Raw genomic sequence first — 15,707 nt, 5'->3', positions numbered from 1 at the left:
TTCACATGCATCCCCTGCAGCAGTTGATCTTGTCTCGCTGGTCCCCAATGTACCAGAACTATGATGTTTGCTTTGGATGCTTCAAACAAGGTGGCTGCACTTAGCCCATCTTCAGAAGGGGACTCTGTTGACAGCACTGTAATGGAAGGTGGCGCTCACAGATGCGAGGGTAACGCTGGGGGGTGGGGGCTGGGAAAACCGGATCTCTGTTGGAGGTGAGGGGAGGTGCTGATTTTGTTTTTGGTTTCCCTCTAGCTCAGTTCCACTGGCCCTGCAGTTCTCTGGTGGGTCAAGGGATGGCACAGTTGGAACTTTGGGTGTTCTGGAAGTGGAAGCACTACACTCTGTGGGTGGTCTGTTCCCATTTTCTCCCTTGTTGCTTTCAGTTGAAATGGCTTTGGGCTCAACGCTGACACTGGATGGTATGGCCGTAACCCAGGCATTAGCCATGGACATTATTGTGTTCTCACTGGTAAAATCCAAGAAAGTGACATTGGATTCCATCTGATCTGTGCTCAAGTCCCTCTACAGGATAAAGTGGCTCTTGGAATCCAGATATGGTTTGAGTCCTCTGGCAAGGTCTGTAGTCATCAACAATCTTTCCTTAGGGTCTGTGAGTGTCCATCCCATTTTGAAGAATAGATCGTTGGATAAGTTGCTGGCTGCCAATTTTCATCCTGTTTCTAACTTATCATTCCTGGCTAAACTTATGGAAAGATTTGTGTTTATGCACTTCATTCAACATGTCACGGCTACTAATGTTACACCCTTTTCAAGCAGGTTTCCGTAAATCTTACACTACTGAAACTGTCATGCTTTTGCTGCTGAACGATTGCTATTCCTCTCTCGATTTAGGTAAGGCTGTTCTACTGATTTCTTTAGACCTTTCTGCAATGTTTGACCTTGTGAGTCACTGTACTCCTCTCTCTGGGGATTACTGGGCCAATGCTGACATGGTTTTCATCTTTTCTCAGTCATAGGACTTTCCATGTTTCTCTTCCAGATGCAGCCTCCACCACGTTTCCTTTGACTTGTGGTGTTCCCCAGGGTTCGGTTTTATCCCCCTGCTTTTTAACGTTTTCCTTAGTCTGCTTGCCCTTCTGATTTAAGAGTCTCAGGTCTGGTGTTTATATCTGTGTGGATGAAGTCTTGTTTCTTCGCAGGATCCCGCTAGCCTAGATTTTTCCTTACTTCAAGCCTGTTTAGATAAGATTGCTGATTTGGTTAGTCTGGTCATCAGTCCTTCCCCTCTGCGGTGCTCTTTCTCCAGGGTTCCCCTATTCACGTAATTGATTCTTCGATATATCTCTGGGTTCATTTGGACCCTGCCTCTACCTTTTGTCTGCATATCTCTGCAGTTACCAAATCTTGTTTTCACTCCCTACATTTGATCTGGTCGATTCGCTCTTATCTAGGTGGTGGTAGCTCCGCTACTCTTCTTTATGCCTTAGTTGCCTCCAAGCTAGACTATTACAATGTGGTTTACACTGGCCTTCCTGTACTCACTCTCAAGAAACTTCAAACCATTCAGAACCTGGCCATTTGCATACTTGCCCACACTCACTGTTCTGATCAGGTGTCACCACTTCTTAAGCAGTACCACTGGCTTCCCATTCATTATCGTGTTATTCATAAGATCCTTAGCCTGACATTCAAAACTCTCCATCAGGGCACCCCCCTTTACCTTGCTGCTCTTATTATGCCCTATAGTCTTTTCGGACTTCTCTGGGGTACCATCTAGCCACTCCTCTACATGTGACTAGACTTGAAGACGCATGTCATTCAGCCTTCTTTTTTTGGCCCCCACCCTTGGAACTCCCTCCCTCTGGAGGTCCACTGTGAACTCTCCTACCTTCGATTCCGGGCACCCAGGAAAACTCATTTGTTTGGGCAAGCATTCCCTGGTTAGCCTCCCAGCTGTGTGCAGTTCAGTTTGGTTTGGACTTGGCAGTGGTGTTTTTTTTTTTTTTTTTCTTCCCCTCCCTTTTGTATGCATGTCCTATCCTTCCACTATCCTATTTATTAATGTAGTTCCTTTTCCTTTTGATTTTCTTTGCATTGTGAACCACTTTGACTCTCGTCTGAAAGGCGGTATACAAGTTAAACATAAATGTATACTATTAAAAAAACCTGAGAATTTTGAACACTGTTGGATATTTCAACGAGGATTCTCAGTTTTACCCAGGTAATGTCTACCCCCCCCCCCCCCATTTTTTTTTTTTTAAATAGCTCTTCAGTGTTAATTTGACACTTTTTTTATAATAATCACAAAAATTGCAGAAGACATGGTCACAGAAGGAGAATGTTTACTTGAGGAAGTTTCTGTGGACAGTTTGGACTTTAACTGAGATATTAGAAAGTTCAATAGACAGTTATTTGCAGGTCTACCTTATTGGTTTCCTTTGATTTCCTCCAAGGTAAAGATGCATTACTTCAACTTTAGATCCTGCTTATCACTGGAGAAAACATTTCACTGTGGTAACTGCAGAGAACATACTGAGCACACACCTGACAATTACTGCACAGCCTTTGCACTTACTACATATTGTTGCTGTTAAAGTGCAATAACTGCAAAACCTGACTGCCTTTTAGTTAAAGGGCCCCACCTAGTGTCTAACCTGTAAAATAGGCTCATTTCATCTGAGGAGGGCCCTCTATTGTTATGGGATACATGCTGTATATTGCTATTGCAAGAGCCTAAATAAGACCAGAACTAGTTCACATTTCTAGTCATTGTGTGTATTAAAAAAAAATCTGCTCTAAATGCACAAATTTAGTTAATCTTGGTTCTCATTTCACAGATCTCATACAGAGTGTTTGCCTTGGAAGTTGTAATGGCTCTGTTGGATTTATCTGAGAGACAACTGGATGGTTCTGTTCCTCCAGAACATCAGAAATTTTTACAGCATAAGTTCCTGATTCAGTCTATGGTGCTGGGCCGCTGCTCGGACAAGGCACCCACTGTCCGCAGTAAAGCCCTTTCCTGCTTTGCTCAGTGCCTGGAAATGAAAATGTCCTCTGTAGAGGGCAGGACAATGGTCTTGCAAGGAAGTAAGTATCTGAGGAGCAGAGAATAAGGAGCCTTCATGTGAATGCCTATCAACCCATCAGTATAAAATGACATTTAAAATACAATTTGACTGGGGGTTCTCTAGATTAGTAAATGGGATGGTATTCAGGGAATGAAATGTGGATGAAGAAATTAAAGCATAGTTCACCCCAAACTTGTAGAACAATTGAGCTAATATCAAATACTTTAGACACTTTTTAAAGTCCTGCAGAATTAGTGCTATAGATGAAGCAAGGTTAAGATGTCTCACCACTTTAGACTAGATACCCCGGGGCAGAGACAGAAGCTGCCTTGAACCCCCTTTTGATTCTGGGTCCTCTTGATTTTTCAGATTCTATTTTTACAGTCTTAGGAGGAACAGGCACCTCTCCAGAAAACTCGCTTGCCAGTAATGAAGGTAAAGAGTTTTTCTTTCTTATAATTAGAATATGCAAAATGTTTCTGCTCCAAGGATATTCCAAATAAAGGATGAAGATGCTGCAAGTTTGTTTAAAACATACTTATGTAACTTTTGTTAGGACTGTGATTTGAAATATTGCTCTGCAAATAGAGGAAATGGGAAGATGGGGTCCCTGATTATAGCGATATATTTCTCAGACTGGTTATTTCCCTTTTTGTGTGCGAACTAATGTCTTGCGTCAGAAACAGTAATAGATGCAGGTCCCAGGAAATAGTGTATAACTTGATATTTTACTTGCTTGTTTTGTCTGTGTTGTAGCCACTTCCTCCACTCTCCCGCAGAAGTCGCAGGGAACATTCAAAACGTTGGAGGTGACGGATCCCAGTGACAGCTCCATGTCTGATGGTGCGTTTTTAAGGTTGAGTTTAACCAGTTTGGACTGATTTGCATATTGATGGCACAGGATCTAGTTTTCTACCTTTACACGGGTTGCCAGGCATTAATTGTATTCAAAGTTCAGTTGCAGGACTCTTCTGCCAGTGTCATTACACTTCCCTAAACCCTCTTCATTGGTTCTATATTTATTTCTAAATATGTGTTTAGGCTTCTCTTAAATAGAAATGCATTCATTCTGTAGTGCCTCATTACCTGTTTTCTAATCTGTCCTTACACTCTTTCTCAGAAATGTTGCTCATTGGCATCATAAGAACATAGGCATCGCCATACTGGGGCCCAGTATTCTTTTTCTAAAAGTGGTCAATCCAGGTCACAAGTACCTGCCAAGATCCCAAATGCTGCTTATCCTAGGCATAAGCAGAGGATTTTCCGAAGTCCATCTTAATGGCTTATGGACTTCTCTCTTAGGAAATTGTCCAAATCTTTTTTTTTTAAACCCTTCTAAGCTAACTGCTTTTATCACATTCTCTAGCAGTGAATCCCAGAATTTAATTACATGTTGAGTGAAGAAATATTTTCTTTGAAGCAACAAAGTAGTAAATTTAATACAAATCATTGTGTGCCCCTTAATCCTTGTATCTTTGGAAAGAGTAAACAAGCAATTCATGTCTACCCACTCCACTCAGTATTTTATAGACTTCTATCATATCTCCCCTCAGCCATCTCTTCTCCAAGCTGAATAGCCATAGCTTTTTTAGCCTTTCCTTGTAGAAAAGTAATCCCATCCCCTGTATCACTTTTGTTACCCTTCTCTGTACCTTTTCTAATTCCATTATATATATATTTTTGAGATGGAGTGACCAAAATTGCACACAGTGTTCTAGATACTGTTGCACCATGGAATGATACAAAGGCATAATAATGTTTTGTTTTCAGTTCCTTTTCAAATAATTCCTGACATCCTATTTGCTTTCTTAGCTGCCACTGCATGCTGAACAGGGGGTTTCAATAAATTGATGATGACACCTTGTGTCACATTGCTGTAGTTTGGGTTCCTCTTCCCTACATGCATCGCTTTGCACTTGCTATTGTTTGCCTAAGACCCCATCGGAGCAGGACAAATATCCGGCTCTTTTACTTCAATCTCTAGGAGACCAAGGGAAAGAAATGCACGCACACCACCAATAAAAAAAGTGCAGATCAAAGGGCTTTGGGAAAGAGAACTGAGGGCCTCACAAAATGGCAGTGAGGCCACCCAGAACTGTCTCATAATCCCTCAGGTCCTCTGCTCTTTTATTAAGAATGCATTAAGTCATAAATTAACTGGCTACATCACAAATCATGGGACACAAACTTTGATGAAATAAATGCTTTTATCAGCATTCTAAAGAGCAAAGGTCAGACAGCTTCTCTATTTTGGTAAATCATTATCATTCCGGCAAAGATTAACATTTATAGGAATACGGAACTTACACATTATTCCATATTGCATCTGCATGCTCAGACATCTGCATATTTCTTTCTTACTTTCCTATTCCCTTCTAAACATGCGGGTTCTTAGTGACAGTTCCCAGCATCTAAACAAAACATTCATTACTTAAACTTGTTGAAACTGTTAATTCAGCAAGTGTCAGCAGTCTGTAACTAGGTTAAATGCATCTGTCCTGCTCTGTCTTAAAATTATCTGTTTCACATTTTTAATGCTTAACTCTTGATATTCCCTCCTGAACTGGGGGTGCTATCATTTTCATAATACATCCTTAATATCACCCCTAACATTAAATGTCATCTGTCATTTGGATGCCCAGTCTCGTAAGCCTAATGGTTGGTTTAATGGCCTAAGGGGGGCTTCTTGTGACTTGGGCAAGTCACTTAACTGTCCTTTGCCCCAGGGTACAAAGTAAGTACCTGTATAATATGTAAATTGCTTTGACAGTAACCATACAAAGGCGATATGTCAATTCCCATCCCCTTTCCCTTGTGAGTTAACAACTTTGAATAAGTTTGTGTGATCAGCAAATTTATTCCTCACTCATTGTTCCATTTCCATATCATTTATAAATATCTTAAAAAGCAGTGGTCCTAGCACAGGTACCTGAGAAACCCCACTATTTACCCTTCTCCATTGAGAATATTGCCATTTAACCCTACTGTTTCTGTCTTTTAACCAGTTCTTAATCCACCATAGGACACTACATCCTCTTCCATGACTTTCTAATTTCTTCAGGAGTCTTTTGTGAGGTACTTTGTCAATGGCTTACCTTTATCATTATGTTGGTTCACCTCTTCAAAGAAATGTAGCAGATACAAAGCAAACATGTATTTAGACAAGGGAAATCTTGCCTCACCAATCCCCATGTCTACGTTTTGTTCTTTATAGTCTACCATTTTGCCTGGCATCAGTGTCAGGTTCACCACTCTATAATTTCTTGGGTCACCTCTGTAACCCTTAAAAAAAAAAAAAATTGGTGTTCCATACTGTCTCACAGATCAATCCAGAGACTTCTGGGTTATGTCCCTCTACCAGCAGGTGCAGATAGAGAGAACCTCAGAGGTTTGCTGTTTGTGGTCCTGTGCAGCCGTTTCAACCTTGGTATTCTCTAGTAGGTGGAGGGTCGTACCTGTGCAGCTCTGGATTGATCTGGCTCCTGGTGTCCTTAGGGGCCTGGTCGAGCCTGGATAGGGGTTGAGGGTCTGTCCGCAGGCCACTGATGTACACCTGGTGGTGCCAGGTCCCTCTTGGTCCCCCGCTGACATGGCCTCAGTCTGTCCAGGGCCGTTAGCCCATCCGTGTGCGGATTTCTTTCTCTCCTGCCTAGAAGGAAAAAATAAAAAGGTAGGCTGTGCCTTTAATTTCTCCTTTGAATTGATCAGACAGGAGTACTGAGCAGCGTCTCTAATCGGCATGTCGTGGGTGTGTGAGGGACTGTGTGGAGGTGTTTTGTCTGATTATGTCTGTTCCCTCTGAAGCGGCAAAACGCTGCTCCTGGTGTGGGAGCTGGAGAAGCAGCGTCAGGAGATTGCGAGGCCTGTTGGCAGCAAGCTGCCTCGAACCTGCTGAAGCACCGGGGAACTTTTCGGTGGGAGCCTCAGTGTAGGCAGTGCATCGGCAGGTGCCATTTTTTTCTCAGGCACGTTCCTCTGTCGCAGCACACCCTTGGCATTGGGCAGCGGACATAGCTTCCAAGTAGTGTTTAGCGAGGTTGCCCTTCCGGGTAGGTTGCTTTTTGGTGAGGATCTAGACAAAATTGTGAAAGCCCTGGGTGAATCCAAGGGCCAGCGCCTCCCAGCGGATAAGCCTAGACCAGCTACAGCGGCAGTTCCATGGGCTAGATTTAGGGATGCCAGGCATTACTGCCCTGGCTGTGGAGGCTCCTTCGAGAAGACCTGGTTTGTCCAAAGACCACAGCCCTTTTGCAGTGACCGGCGGGTCACTGCTGCCGGATCAAGGAGCCAACCTGCTGCCAGAAATTCCCAATGATGGGGCCCTGGTCCATCTCCCGCCGGTCATCGGGGGATGACTGTCTCTCTCTTCCTGGCTGAGTGGACCAGGGTAACATCAGATGAGTGAGTCTTGGAGGTTATCTGAGACGGATACAAACTGGAATTTGCTCGTAATCTAGCAAACTCCTTTCTCAAGTCTCCTTGCAAGTGCTCCGCCAAAGTTCGGGCAGTTCAACAAACCCTTTTAAGTTTGCATCACCTTGGGGTGGTTCAGTCAGTGCCTCCGGCAGAGGTAGGTCTTGATTACTACTCTATTTATTTTGTAGTTCCAAAAAAGGGTGGCTCCCTGAGGCCAGTTCTAGATCTCAAGTTCGTCAACAGGGCCTTGCAGGTCCTCTACTTTCATATGGAGACTCTTCGCTCCGTTATTGAAGCGGTGCAACCAGGAGAGTTTTTGACATCACTCTATCTCAAGGAAGCATATCTGCACATTCTGATATGACCTCATCAACGGTTTCTTTGGTTTGCAGTGCTTGACGTCATTTCCAGTTCAAGGCTATGCCTCGAATATTCTCCAAGGCCTTGGTGGTGGTAGTGGCCTTCCTCAGAAAGGAAGGGATTCAGGCACATCCCTATTTAGACAACTGGCTCGTTCGGGCATCTTACGAGGAGAGTCAATGAGCTACCGTCAGAGTGGTCAGCCTCCTGCAAAAGCTTGGATGGGTGATCAACTTCCCAAAATGCAACCCTTGCAGACCCTGGAATATCTAGTTGTGTTTCGATACCTGGGCGGGGACGGTTTCTCTCCTGCTCGCGCACTGCAGTTGCAAACCCAGTTGTGCTGTTCCGGACACCGGCCCCTCGGGCATGGGATTACGTGCAAGTGTTGGGGTCCATGGCATCCACATTGGAGGTGGTTGCATGGGCCAGAAACCACATGCGACCGCTACAATAGCATGTGCTCAGACGTTGGTCTCCGCTTTCAGAGGTTTACGCGATCAGGGTGCTGTGGTCCTCTTGTCTCAGCCAAGCAATGCTCTGGTGGTTGGTTCAGGGGAACCTCCTGAAGGGTGTCGCTTCTGATGGCTCCAGAGTGGAGAATAGTGACTACGGATGCGTTGCTCTCTGACTGGGGAGCCCACTGCCTCAGACAGTCCCGGACGGTTTTGGCTTGATCCATCAACTGTCTGGACCTGCGGGCAATTCACCTAGCCCTTTGGGAGTTCCTTTTCCTGTTAAGAGGCTACTCTGTTCGAGTTCTCTCAGACAATGCGACGGCAGTGGCGTATGTGAACAGGCAAGGGGGCACCAGAAGTTCTCCCTTAATTCGTGAGGCGGCCCTGCTGTGCCGTTGATCTGTATGTTTTCCTTTGAAACCTACTCTACTGGAAAGACACACTAAGCACTCTCTGTTTTGATTATCGATTAGACTTGAGTTTGCATCAGTAACGTTAGGTTTATTATTCAATTATGAAAAGCAACACTTATACATGGTTTTCTTGGTGGCGATTGCTTCAGCTGGGAGAATTTCGAAGTTACGGGCACTCTCTTGCAGAGACCCTTTTCTTCTGTTCACTGAAGCAGGTGTGTCTATTAGGACAGTTCCTTTGGTCATGCCCAAAGTGGTTTCTCGCTTTCACCTGGGTCAATAGTTTTATTTACTGCCGGGATCCAATGGACGCACCTGTGTTAGCTCCTGGAAGTTGGTCTGTTTGTAGGTCCTCTTCAGTGCCTCTGTCGCCTCATCAAGCATGGGGAAATGGAGGGGAAAAGTGAAGGAACATCCCTCAGATCCTGTGACTTCTTCAGCGACGAGGCAGACAACTTTGCAATTTTTCAGACAGCAACCAGGTCCTCAGGGCTTTTCGACCCCCCTCTGCAACTCTCGGCGCTTCGGCGTCGATTGAGAATGGAAACGGGGCTTCCCTGAGCCCCGTGGAACGAGTTGCTCCACCCCAGCCTGGAGGGGAGTTACTGGCAGCTCTGACAGGGAAGGAAGCCGAAAGGGCTCAGCTCGACCTGTTTGAGGGAGTGTCTGCAGTAACGGAGGCTGAATCTCAACGCCGAGAACTATTGCTACAATCAGCTTCAAAGGTATTGCCCCAGGATTTAGTTTCTAAACTTGCTCGTGTTGAAGATCAACCTCACCCTTCTCCAGCCATTAGTGGTGTGAATAGACCAGCAACTGTGACATTAGAGTCACTATGGGATATGGTTTACAGCATTCACACTTCTATGAAAACTACTATAAAAATGAATACTTCTGACTTAAAGTCTCTTTCTGAGGCTGCCCTGCTTCAGGCGCAAAAGACTGCACAGCAAACCTTAGATTTGGAGACTGTGAATATTAAAATTCAAGAAATGGGATCTGTAGAAATGGCTTTTGTTAAGGATAATAATTTCCTACATAAAAGATTGGAGTACCTGGAAAGCCAGGCTAGAAGACTTAATCTCAGGTTTCTTAATTTTCTCAAATCGCCTTTAATTTCCCCTTTGGACATGGTTAAAAAATATATGATTGATTATTCTTGGAATGGATAAGGACTCACTGCCTCCCCTTACTCGGGCTTATTACATCAGGAGTGGTGGAGTGGTGGAAGAAAATCCCCCGATAGCAGGGGAAGGAATGGATCTTACTTCTTTCCTTGAAAGGTCATTGGAGATAATTACTCAGAGGTTGACTCTGCTTGTTACTTTTGTGCTGGAGCCTGATAGGAATGCCGTATTAAGGCTTTCCTTGAGACACTTAGAAAATCTGTTTTTGGGCTCAAAAATTCGTATTTTCCCTGATCTCTCAAGGCCTACACAGATGAGACAGAGGGCCTTTTTGGAACTCCGCCCTAGGGTGGTGGCACTGGGAGCAACTTTTATATTACGTTTTCCTTGTTATTGTAATGTAATGCTTGAGGGTAAACAGTTTCAATTTGTAGACCCAAAACAGTTAAAACAATTTCTAGATGCTAGAGTGGAATTGAATGTTGTGTGCCCTCCCTAAATGCAGGCTGGGGTCTGAACCAGAGGTTGCAACCACTAGTCCGTAATTATTGCTATATGTTTTACTTTAAATTCTAAATTCTTGGATTCTAAATTTCCTAAACTTGTGGACAGAAAGGCTGTTAATGATATTTCCTTTTATTTTTTATTTTTGCCTCTTGTATAAATGCCGATTACATATTCACGTATTGTGATGATATATTGAAATATATGAATAAAGAAATAATTTTTAAAAAAAAGTTTTATTTACCGACCTTTCGCCAGGAAGACTACCCTGAACACTTCCCAGACCTTGAGCTGCCTGCATGTGAAGCATATTCTTCTTAGGTATTTTGGAGGTTATATTAATTTTCAACATTCAGACCATCTTTTTGTGCTCTTTGGGGGTCACAAGAAAGGAGGTATGGCCTCCAAAGCCACAATAGCCTGTTGGCTGCAGGAGGCCATAATTTTGGTATACATTTGTTCCGGAAAATCGCCCCCGTTACAGGTTTGGACACATTCTACACAGACTCGGGCGTCCTCATATGCAGAGTCACAATTGGTTTCTTTTGGATGATATCTGCAGGGCCGCTACGTGGGCGTCAGCTCATACCTTCACTTGGCATTATAGGGTGGACGTTGCGGCCGGACAGGACATGGTCTTTGGGGCCTCTGTGCTTTCCGCAGGGTTGGGATTCTCCAGCCCTACTTGAGGACTGCTTTGGTATATCCCACAAGTCTCTCTGGATTGATATGTTGGGCGCTATGGAAGGAAAAATTAGCTCTTACCTGCTAACTTTCTTTCCATTAGTCCCAACAGATCAATCCAAATGCCCACCCTGTTTGTTTCCACGGGATTTCGGTTTTGGATTTTCGATTGTCGGGGAAGTATTTCTTCATGTGGTTTATTTAAAAAAGAAAAAAAGATATGTTTAGTGATAGTTGAGCAGCGATGGCGGTTTATCGATCGTCTTTTCTCCCACTTTTGTGGTTGAGGTTTGTGATGTCATCTCATAGAGGCAGGAGAGTTTTACTTTTGAGTTTTTTCTTTCTTCCACTGCTTTGGTACTGTTCATACTGAGGTTGAGGTGGTGCACAGGACCACATATAGCAAACCTCTGAGGTTCTCTCTATCTCCATCTGCTGGTAGAGGAACATAACCCACAAGTCTCTGGATTGATCTGTTGGTACTAATGGAAAATCAGGTGAGAACTAATTTTTCCTTCTTATCATCCCTCTGGACCGGCCCAGAAATGACTGATGGGTTGTGCACGCCTACCAGCAGGTAAGACTCTGTTCATCTGGAGCCCTCATCGGAAGTTTACACTGCTTTTTAAAGGAAAGGTTGCTTCTTATATTTGGCAGTTTTTTTCATGGTTCAGTGCATTGTTGGCAGGACCCCTGAGGAAGACCAATAGCCAAAACATGGCCCGTGCTTGGGCCATGGATGTCTACGTATCCTGTATTTCATTTTTGGAGAATAAACTGTTGCTTTTGGAAAGTTATTGGAGACTTTGGACTCTTTTGGTCATCCTTGGATTAGCATTTGGTGTCTTCCACCTCTTTGCTTGTCACCACAATTAAATACCGTTTCTGGCACAGTATCTCCCGTTACATCATTCTCTGAAGACCAAAACAATGAATTTATTTAGTTTCTCTGCTGTGGCCTTCTGCCACCTGAGTGCCCCTTTTAACCCTTGATCATATAATAGTTCAACTGATCCTTTTATCTGTTTCTTGCTTCCACTTTATCTAAAAAAAAGAAAAAGTAATAAATATATATTTTTTGTCTCCAAGGCAAGCTTCTTTTCAAAACCTCTTTGCCTTCCATATCAGTGCTTTGCACTTGACTTTCCTTATGTTGGTTCCTTCTATATTCTAAAGGTTGTTCTTTTAGCTCAAATAACCTCCTTCACCTCGCTTTAACCATGCCGGCTTTTTGGCCTGCCTTTTGCCTTTTAAAATTTATGGAATGTATCTGGTCTGGGCGTCCAGGATGGTATTTTTGAGCATCTATGCCTGATGTAAATTTTTGACCTTTGCAGATGTTCCTCTAAGTTTTTTTTTTTTTTTTTTTTTTTTTACCATTTTTCCTCTTTATCTTAGTCCCCTTTTTGAAAGTTAAATGCCAATGTATTGGATTGCCTGTGTGTAATTATTCCAGTTATTAAATCAAATCTGATCATGTTATGATCATTGTCAAGTAGCCCTGGCACTGTTACCTCTTGTACCAGGTCATGTGATCTAGAATTGTTCCCTTTCTTGCTGAACCAACTGCTCCATAATGCAGTCCTTTTCATCTAGGAACTTTACCTCCCTAGCGTGCCCTGATATCACATTTATCCAGTCAGTGTTGAGGTAATTGAAATCAAGAAAATCAAATGCACAACTTAAAGGGAATACTGTAATGGAAACCATCTTAAAAATAAGTGGAGAAAAAAGGTCTTGCCATACAGACGCTCACCAGTCATTTAGGGGCCCTTTTACTAAGGCACGCTGAAAAATGGCTTGTGGTAGTGTAGGTGTGGGTTTTGAGCGTGCGCCAATCCATTTTTCAGCGCGCCTGTAAAAAAAGGCCTTTTTAAAATTTTTGCCAAAAATGGATGTGTGGAAAAATTAAAATTGGCGCAAGTCCATTTTGGGTCTGAGACCTTACCGCCATCCATTGACCTGGTGGTAAAGTCTCATGTGGTAACCGAGCGGTAATGACCTACACGCGTCAAATGCCACTTGGTGTGCGTCCGAAAATAAAAATTATTTTTCAGATGCAAGTATCGGACACACCCCCAAATAGAAAATTACTGCAACAGCCACATGGTAGCCGGGTGGTAACTCCATTTTGGCGGACGTAGACACTTGCGCAGATTAGTAAAAGGGCTCCATAGTGCACAAAGCTCAACAGGTGGGAGCATTTTCAATCATAGGTCAAGGGGAAAAAAAAAACTTCTCAAAATTACTATCAAATATTCATCCAGAAAATTATTAAAAAAAACAAAATCTTTCTCCCAAAGGTTTTGCACTGAACCTGTTTAAGCAGTACTAGCTGCACCTTAAATCACCATGATTTCATATCTTCTTTAATTCAGTCACTATGCGTGCACTAGACTTTTATTGCAACAGGTCACTGATAAATATTAGTTGAAATAAAGTCTGGATACTGATTTGTGGAATGAGAGAATTTTATAATCCCTATTTCAATAACAGTAAAAATAGCAGAACAATACTGCAAGTAGCACATATAGAGGGGCATAATCGAACGAAAACGTCTATCTCCATGGGCGTTTATCTCCGAGAACGGGTCCGTGAAGGGGCGGACTGAACCGTATTTTCGAAAAAAATAGACGTCCATGTTTTATTCGACAATTTGTGAGCTGGGTGTTTTTGTTTTTCAGCAATAATGGAAAATGAAAGCGCCTAGCTCAAAAACGAATAAATCCAAGGCATTTGTTCGTGGGAGGGGCCAGGATTCATAGTGCACTGGTCCCCCTCACATGCCAGGACACCAACCGGTCACCCTAGGGGGCACTTTTACAAAAACAAAAAAAATGGTAAAAGAGCTCCCAGGTGCATAGCACCCTTCCCTTGTGTGTTGAGCCCCCCAAATCCCCCTCAAAACCCACTGCCCACAAGTCTACACCATTACTATAGCCCTAAGGGGTGAAGGGGGGCACCTACATGTGGGTACAGTGGGTTTGGGGGGTTGGACGACTAAGCATTAAGCAGCACAATTGTAACAGGTAGGGGGGGGGTGGGCCTGGGTCCACCTTCCTGAAGTCCACTGCCCCCCCTTAACAACTGCTCCAGGGACCTGCATACTGCTGCCAGGAAGGTGGGTATGACATTTGAGGGTGAAAATAAAAAGTTGTGAAACATCATTTTTTGTGGTGGGAGGGGGTTAGTGACCACTGGGGGAGTCAGGGGAAGTCATCCTCGATTCTCTCTGGTGGTAATCTGGTCATTTAGGGCACTTTTTGGGGCCTTATTCGTGAAAAAACAGGGTCCAGGAAAAGTGCCCTAAATTCTAGCCCATCTCTGTTCGGGTGATAACCATGCCCCAGTCCTGCCTTCACCACGCCTCCGACATGCCCCCGTCAACTTTGTACGCTTCCGCGATGGAGTGCAGTTGAAAACGTCCAAGTTCGGCTTTCGATTATACCACGTTATTCGTTTTTGTGAGATAAACGTCCATCTCCCGATTTAGGTCGGAACTTGGGCGTTTTTCTCGTTCGATTATAAGCAGGCTAGAAATAACATTCAATATTGCACCACACTGTGACATGGCATTCTTGTAATTTCTACTGGGGGGGGGACTCTGGCAGCTTCACTTAAGGAGCTGATGGCTGGTAACTCAAACTGGAGCATCTGTGCCACCTTCCCTCTTTTGATAACTTTTTCAGTTGGCTTAGTTATTGGTGCTAGCAAGCCTCAAGGTTTCATTATAGTTGAAGACTATGTGAACATTCCTATCTGGGGAACAGAATGGTTTTCCTTAGTCGCTCTGGAATGTTGTGGAACTTGGCTTCCTGCAAAGATTGGCTGGTATTTGTAGGGAGCAATCACAGGCTAGCTTAGCCTTGTACCTAGTTTCTGCTTTGTAGCTAATAAATAGAAATAAAAAAAAGATAAGATGACACCTTTTTTTCTAATTGGACTAGCTAACATATATTGTTTTATTTTATTTTTATTTATTACTTTTTTATTTATTTATTTAGTAATTAATTTTTACATCCATACACATAGACATAGAAATATCAGAATTAAACTTAAAGGTAAAAAAAAACAACAACAATACTTACAACCCTATGGTTAAAGTATAAAATACTAGATTTACATTTGTCCCCAATAATAGGATCAAGATACTAGGAAATATTACAATCAATAAGCAAAAAAGAATATAATGGAAGGGGCAACTCGAATTTCTACAGCCAACGTTACAGCACTCTTATTAGGGAAGCGAAACTACAGGTGAACTAACAGTTTCCTTAGATGAAATGAATTGTAATAGTTTCAGGGGGGGAAATATATAGTTATTCGCTTCATAGGTTATGAAGCATTTACAAGGAAATTTTAGCAGGAAAGTGGCACCCATGTTAAGTACTCTAGTTTTATACAATATAAATTCTTTCCTTCTTTTTTGAGTGCTTCTTGCTGGAAAAATTTGAATTTTTTGCCCCAGGAATAAATCATTTAAATGGCGAAAATAGTCTTAAAATGTTGTTTCTGTCCAATTCAAGGACGAAAGACCCAATCAGCGTAGTTCTCTCTGTAACTATCTCCAGAGAGTTTTCAAGAAATTCAGTGAGATTTAAATCTGTAGGAACCTGTGGTTGTATTTTTTGATCTTTCACAGTCCCTGAAATATATTGAGTCCTCGTTATGGGGGGATAACCCTCCATAGGAATCCCCAATATCTCATTAAAA

The 15,707-nt window shown here is 43.0% G+C and overlaps 1 protein-coding gene across 2 annotated transcripts in view; it reads left to right on the top strand.

The window, feature by feature from the left end:
• The window catches only part of NCAPD3 (non-SMC condensin II complex subunit D3), a 146,094-nt gene that overhangs the window by 55,042 nt on the left and 75,345 nt on the right, over positions 1 to 15,707 (top strand). For both annotated transcript variants that reach the window (XM_030221959.1, XM_030221958.1), the window contains 3 exons: positions 2,802 to 3,051; positions 3,402 to 3,467; positions 3,789 to 3,875. In XM_030221959.1, the coding sequence (XP_030077819.1) occupies positions 2,802 to 3,051; positions 3,402 to 3,467; positions 3,789 to 3,875 (403 nt within the window). The remainder of the gene's footprint in view (positions 1 to 2,801; positions 3,052 to 3,401; positions 3,468 to 3,788; positions 3,876 to 15,707) is intronic.

Source organism: Microcaecilia unicolor, chromosome 12, assembly GCF_901765095.1.
Source record: "Microcaecilia unicolor chromosome 12, aMicUni1.1, whole genome shotgun sequence".
In the NCBI taxonomy this organism is placed as follows: Eukaryota; Metazoa; Chordata; class Amphibia; order Gymnophiona; family Siphonopidae; genus Microcaecilia; species Microcaecilia unicolor.
Note: the sequence above shows the minus strand (reverse complement) of the source record. Positions and strands in the feature narration are given on the sequence as shown.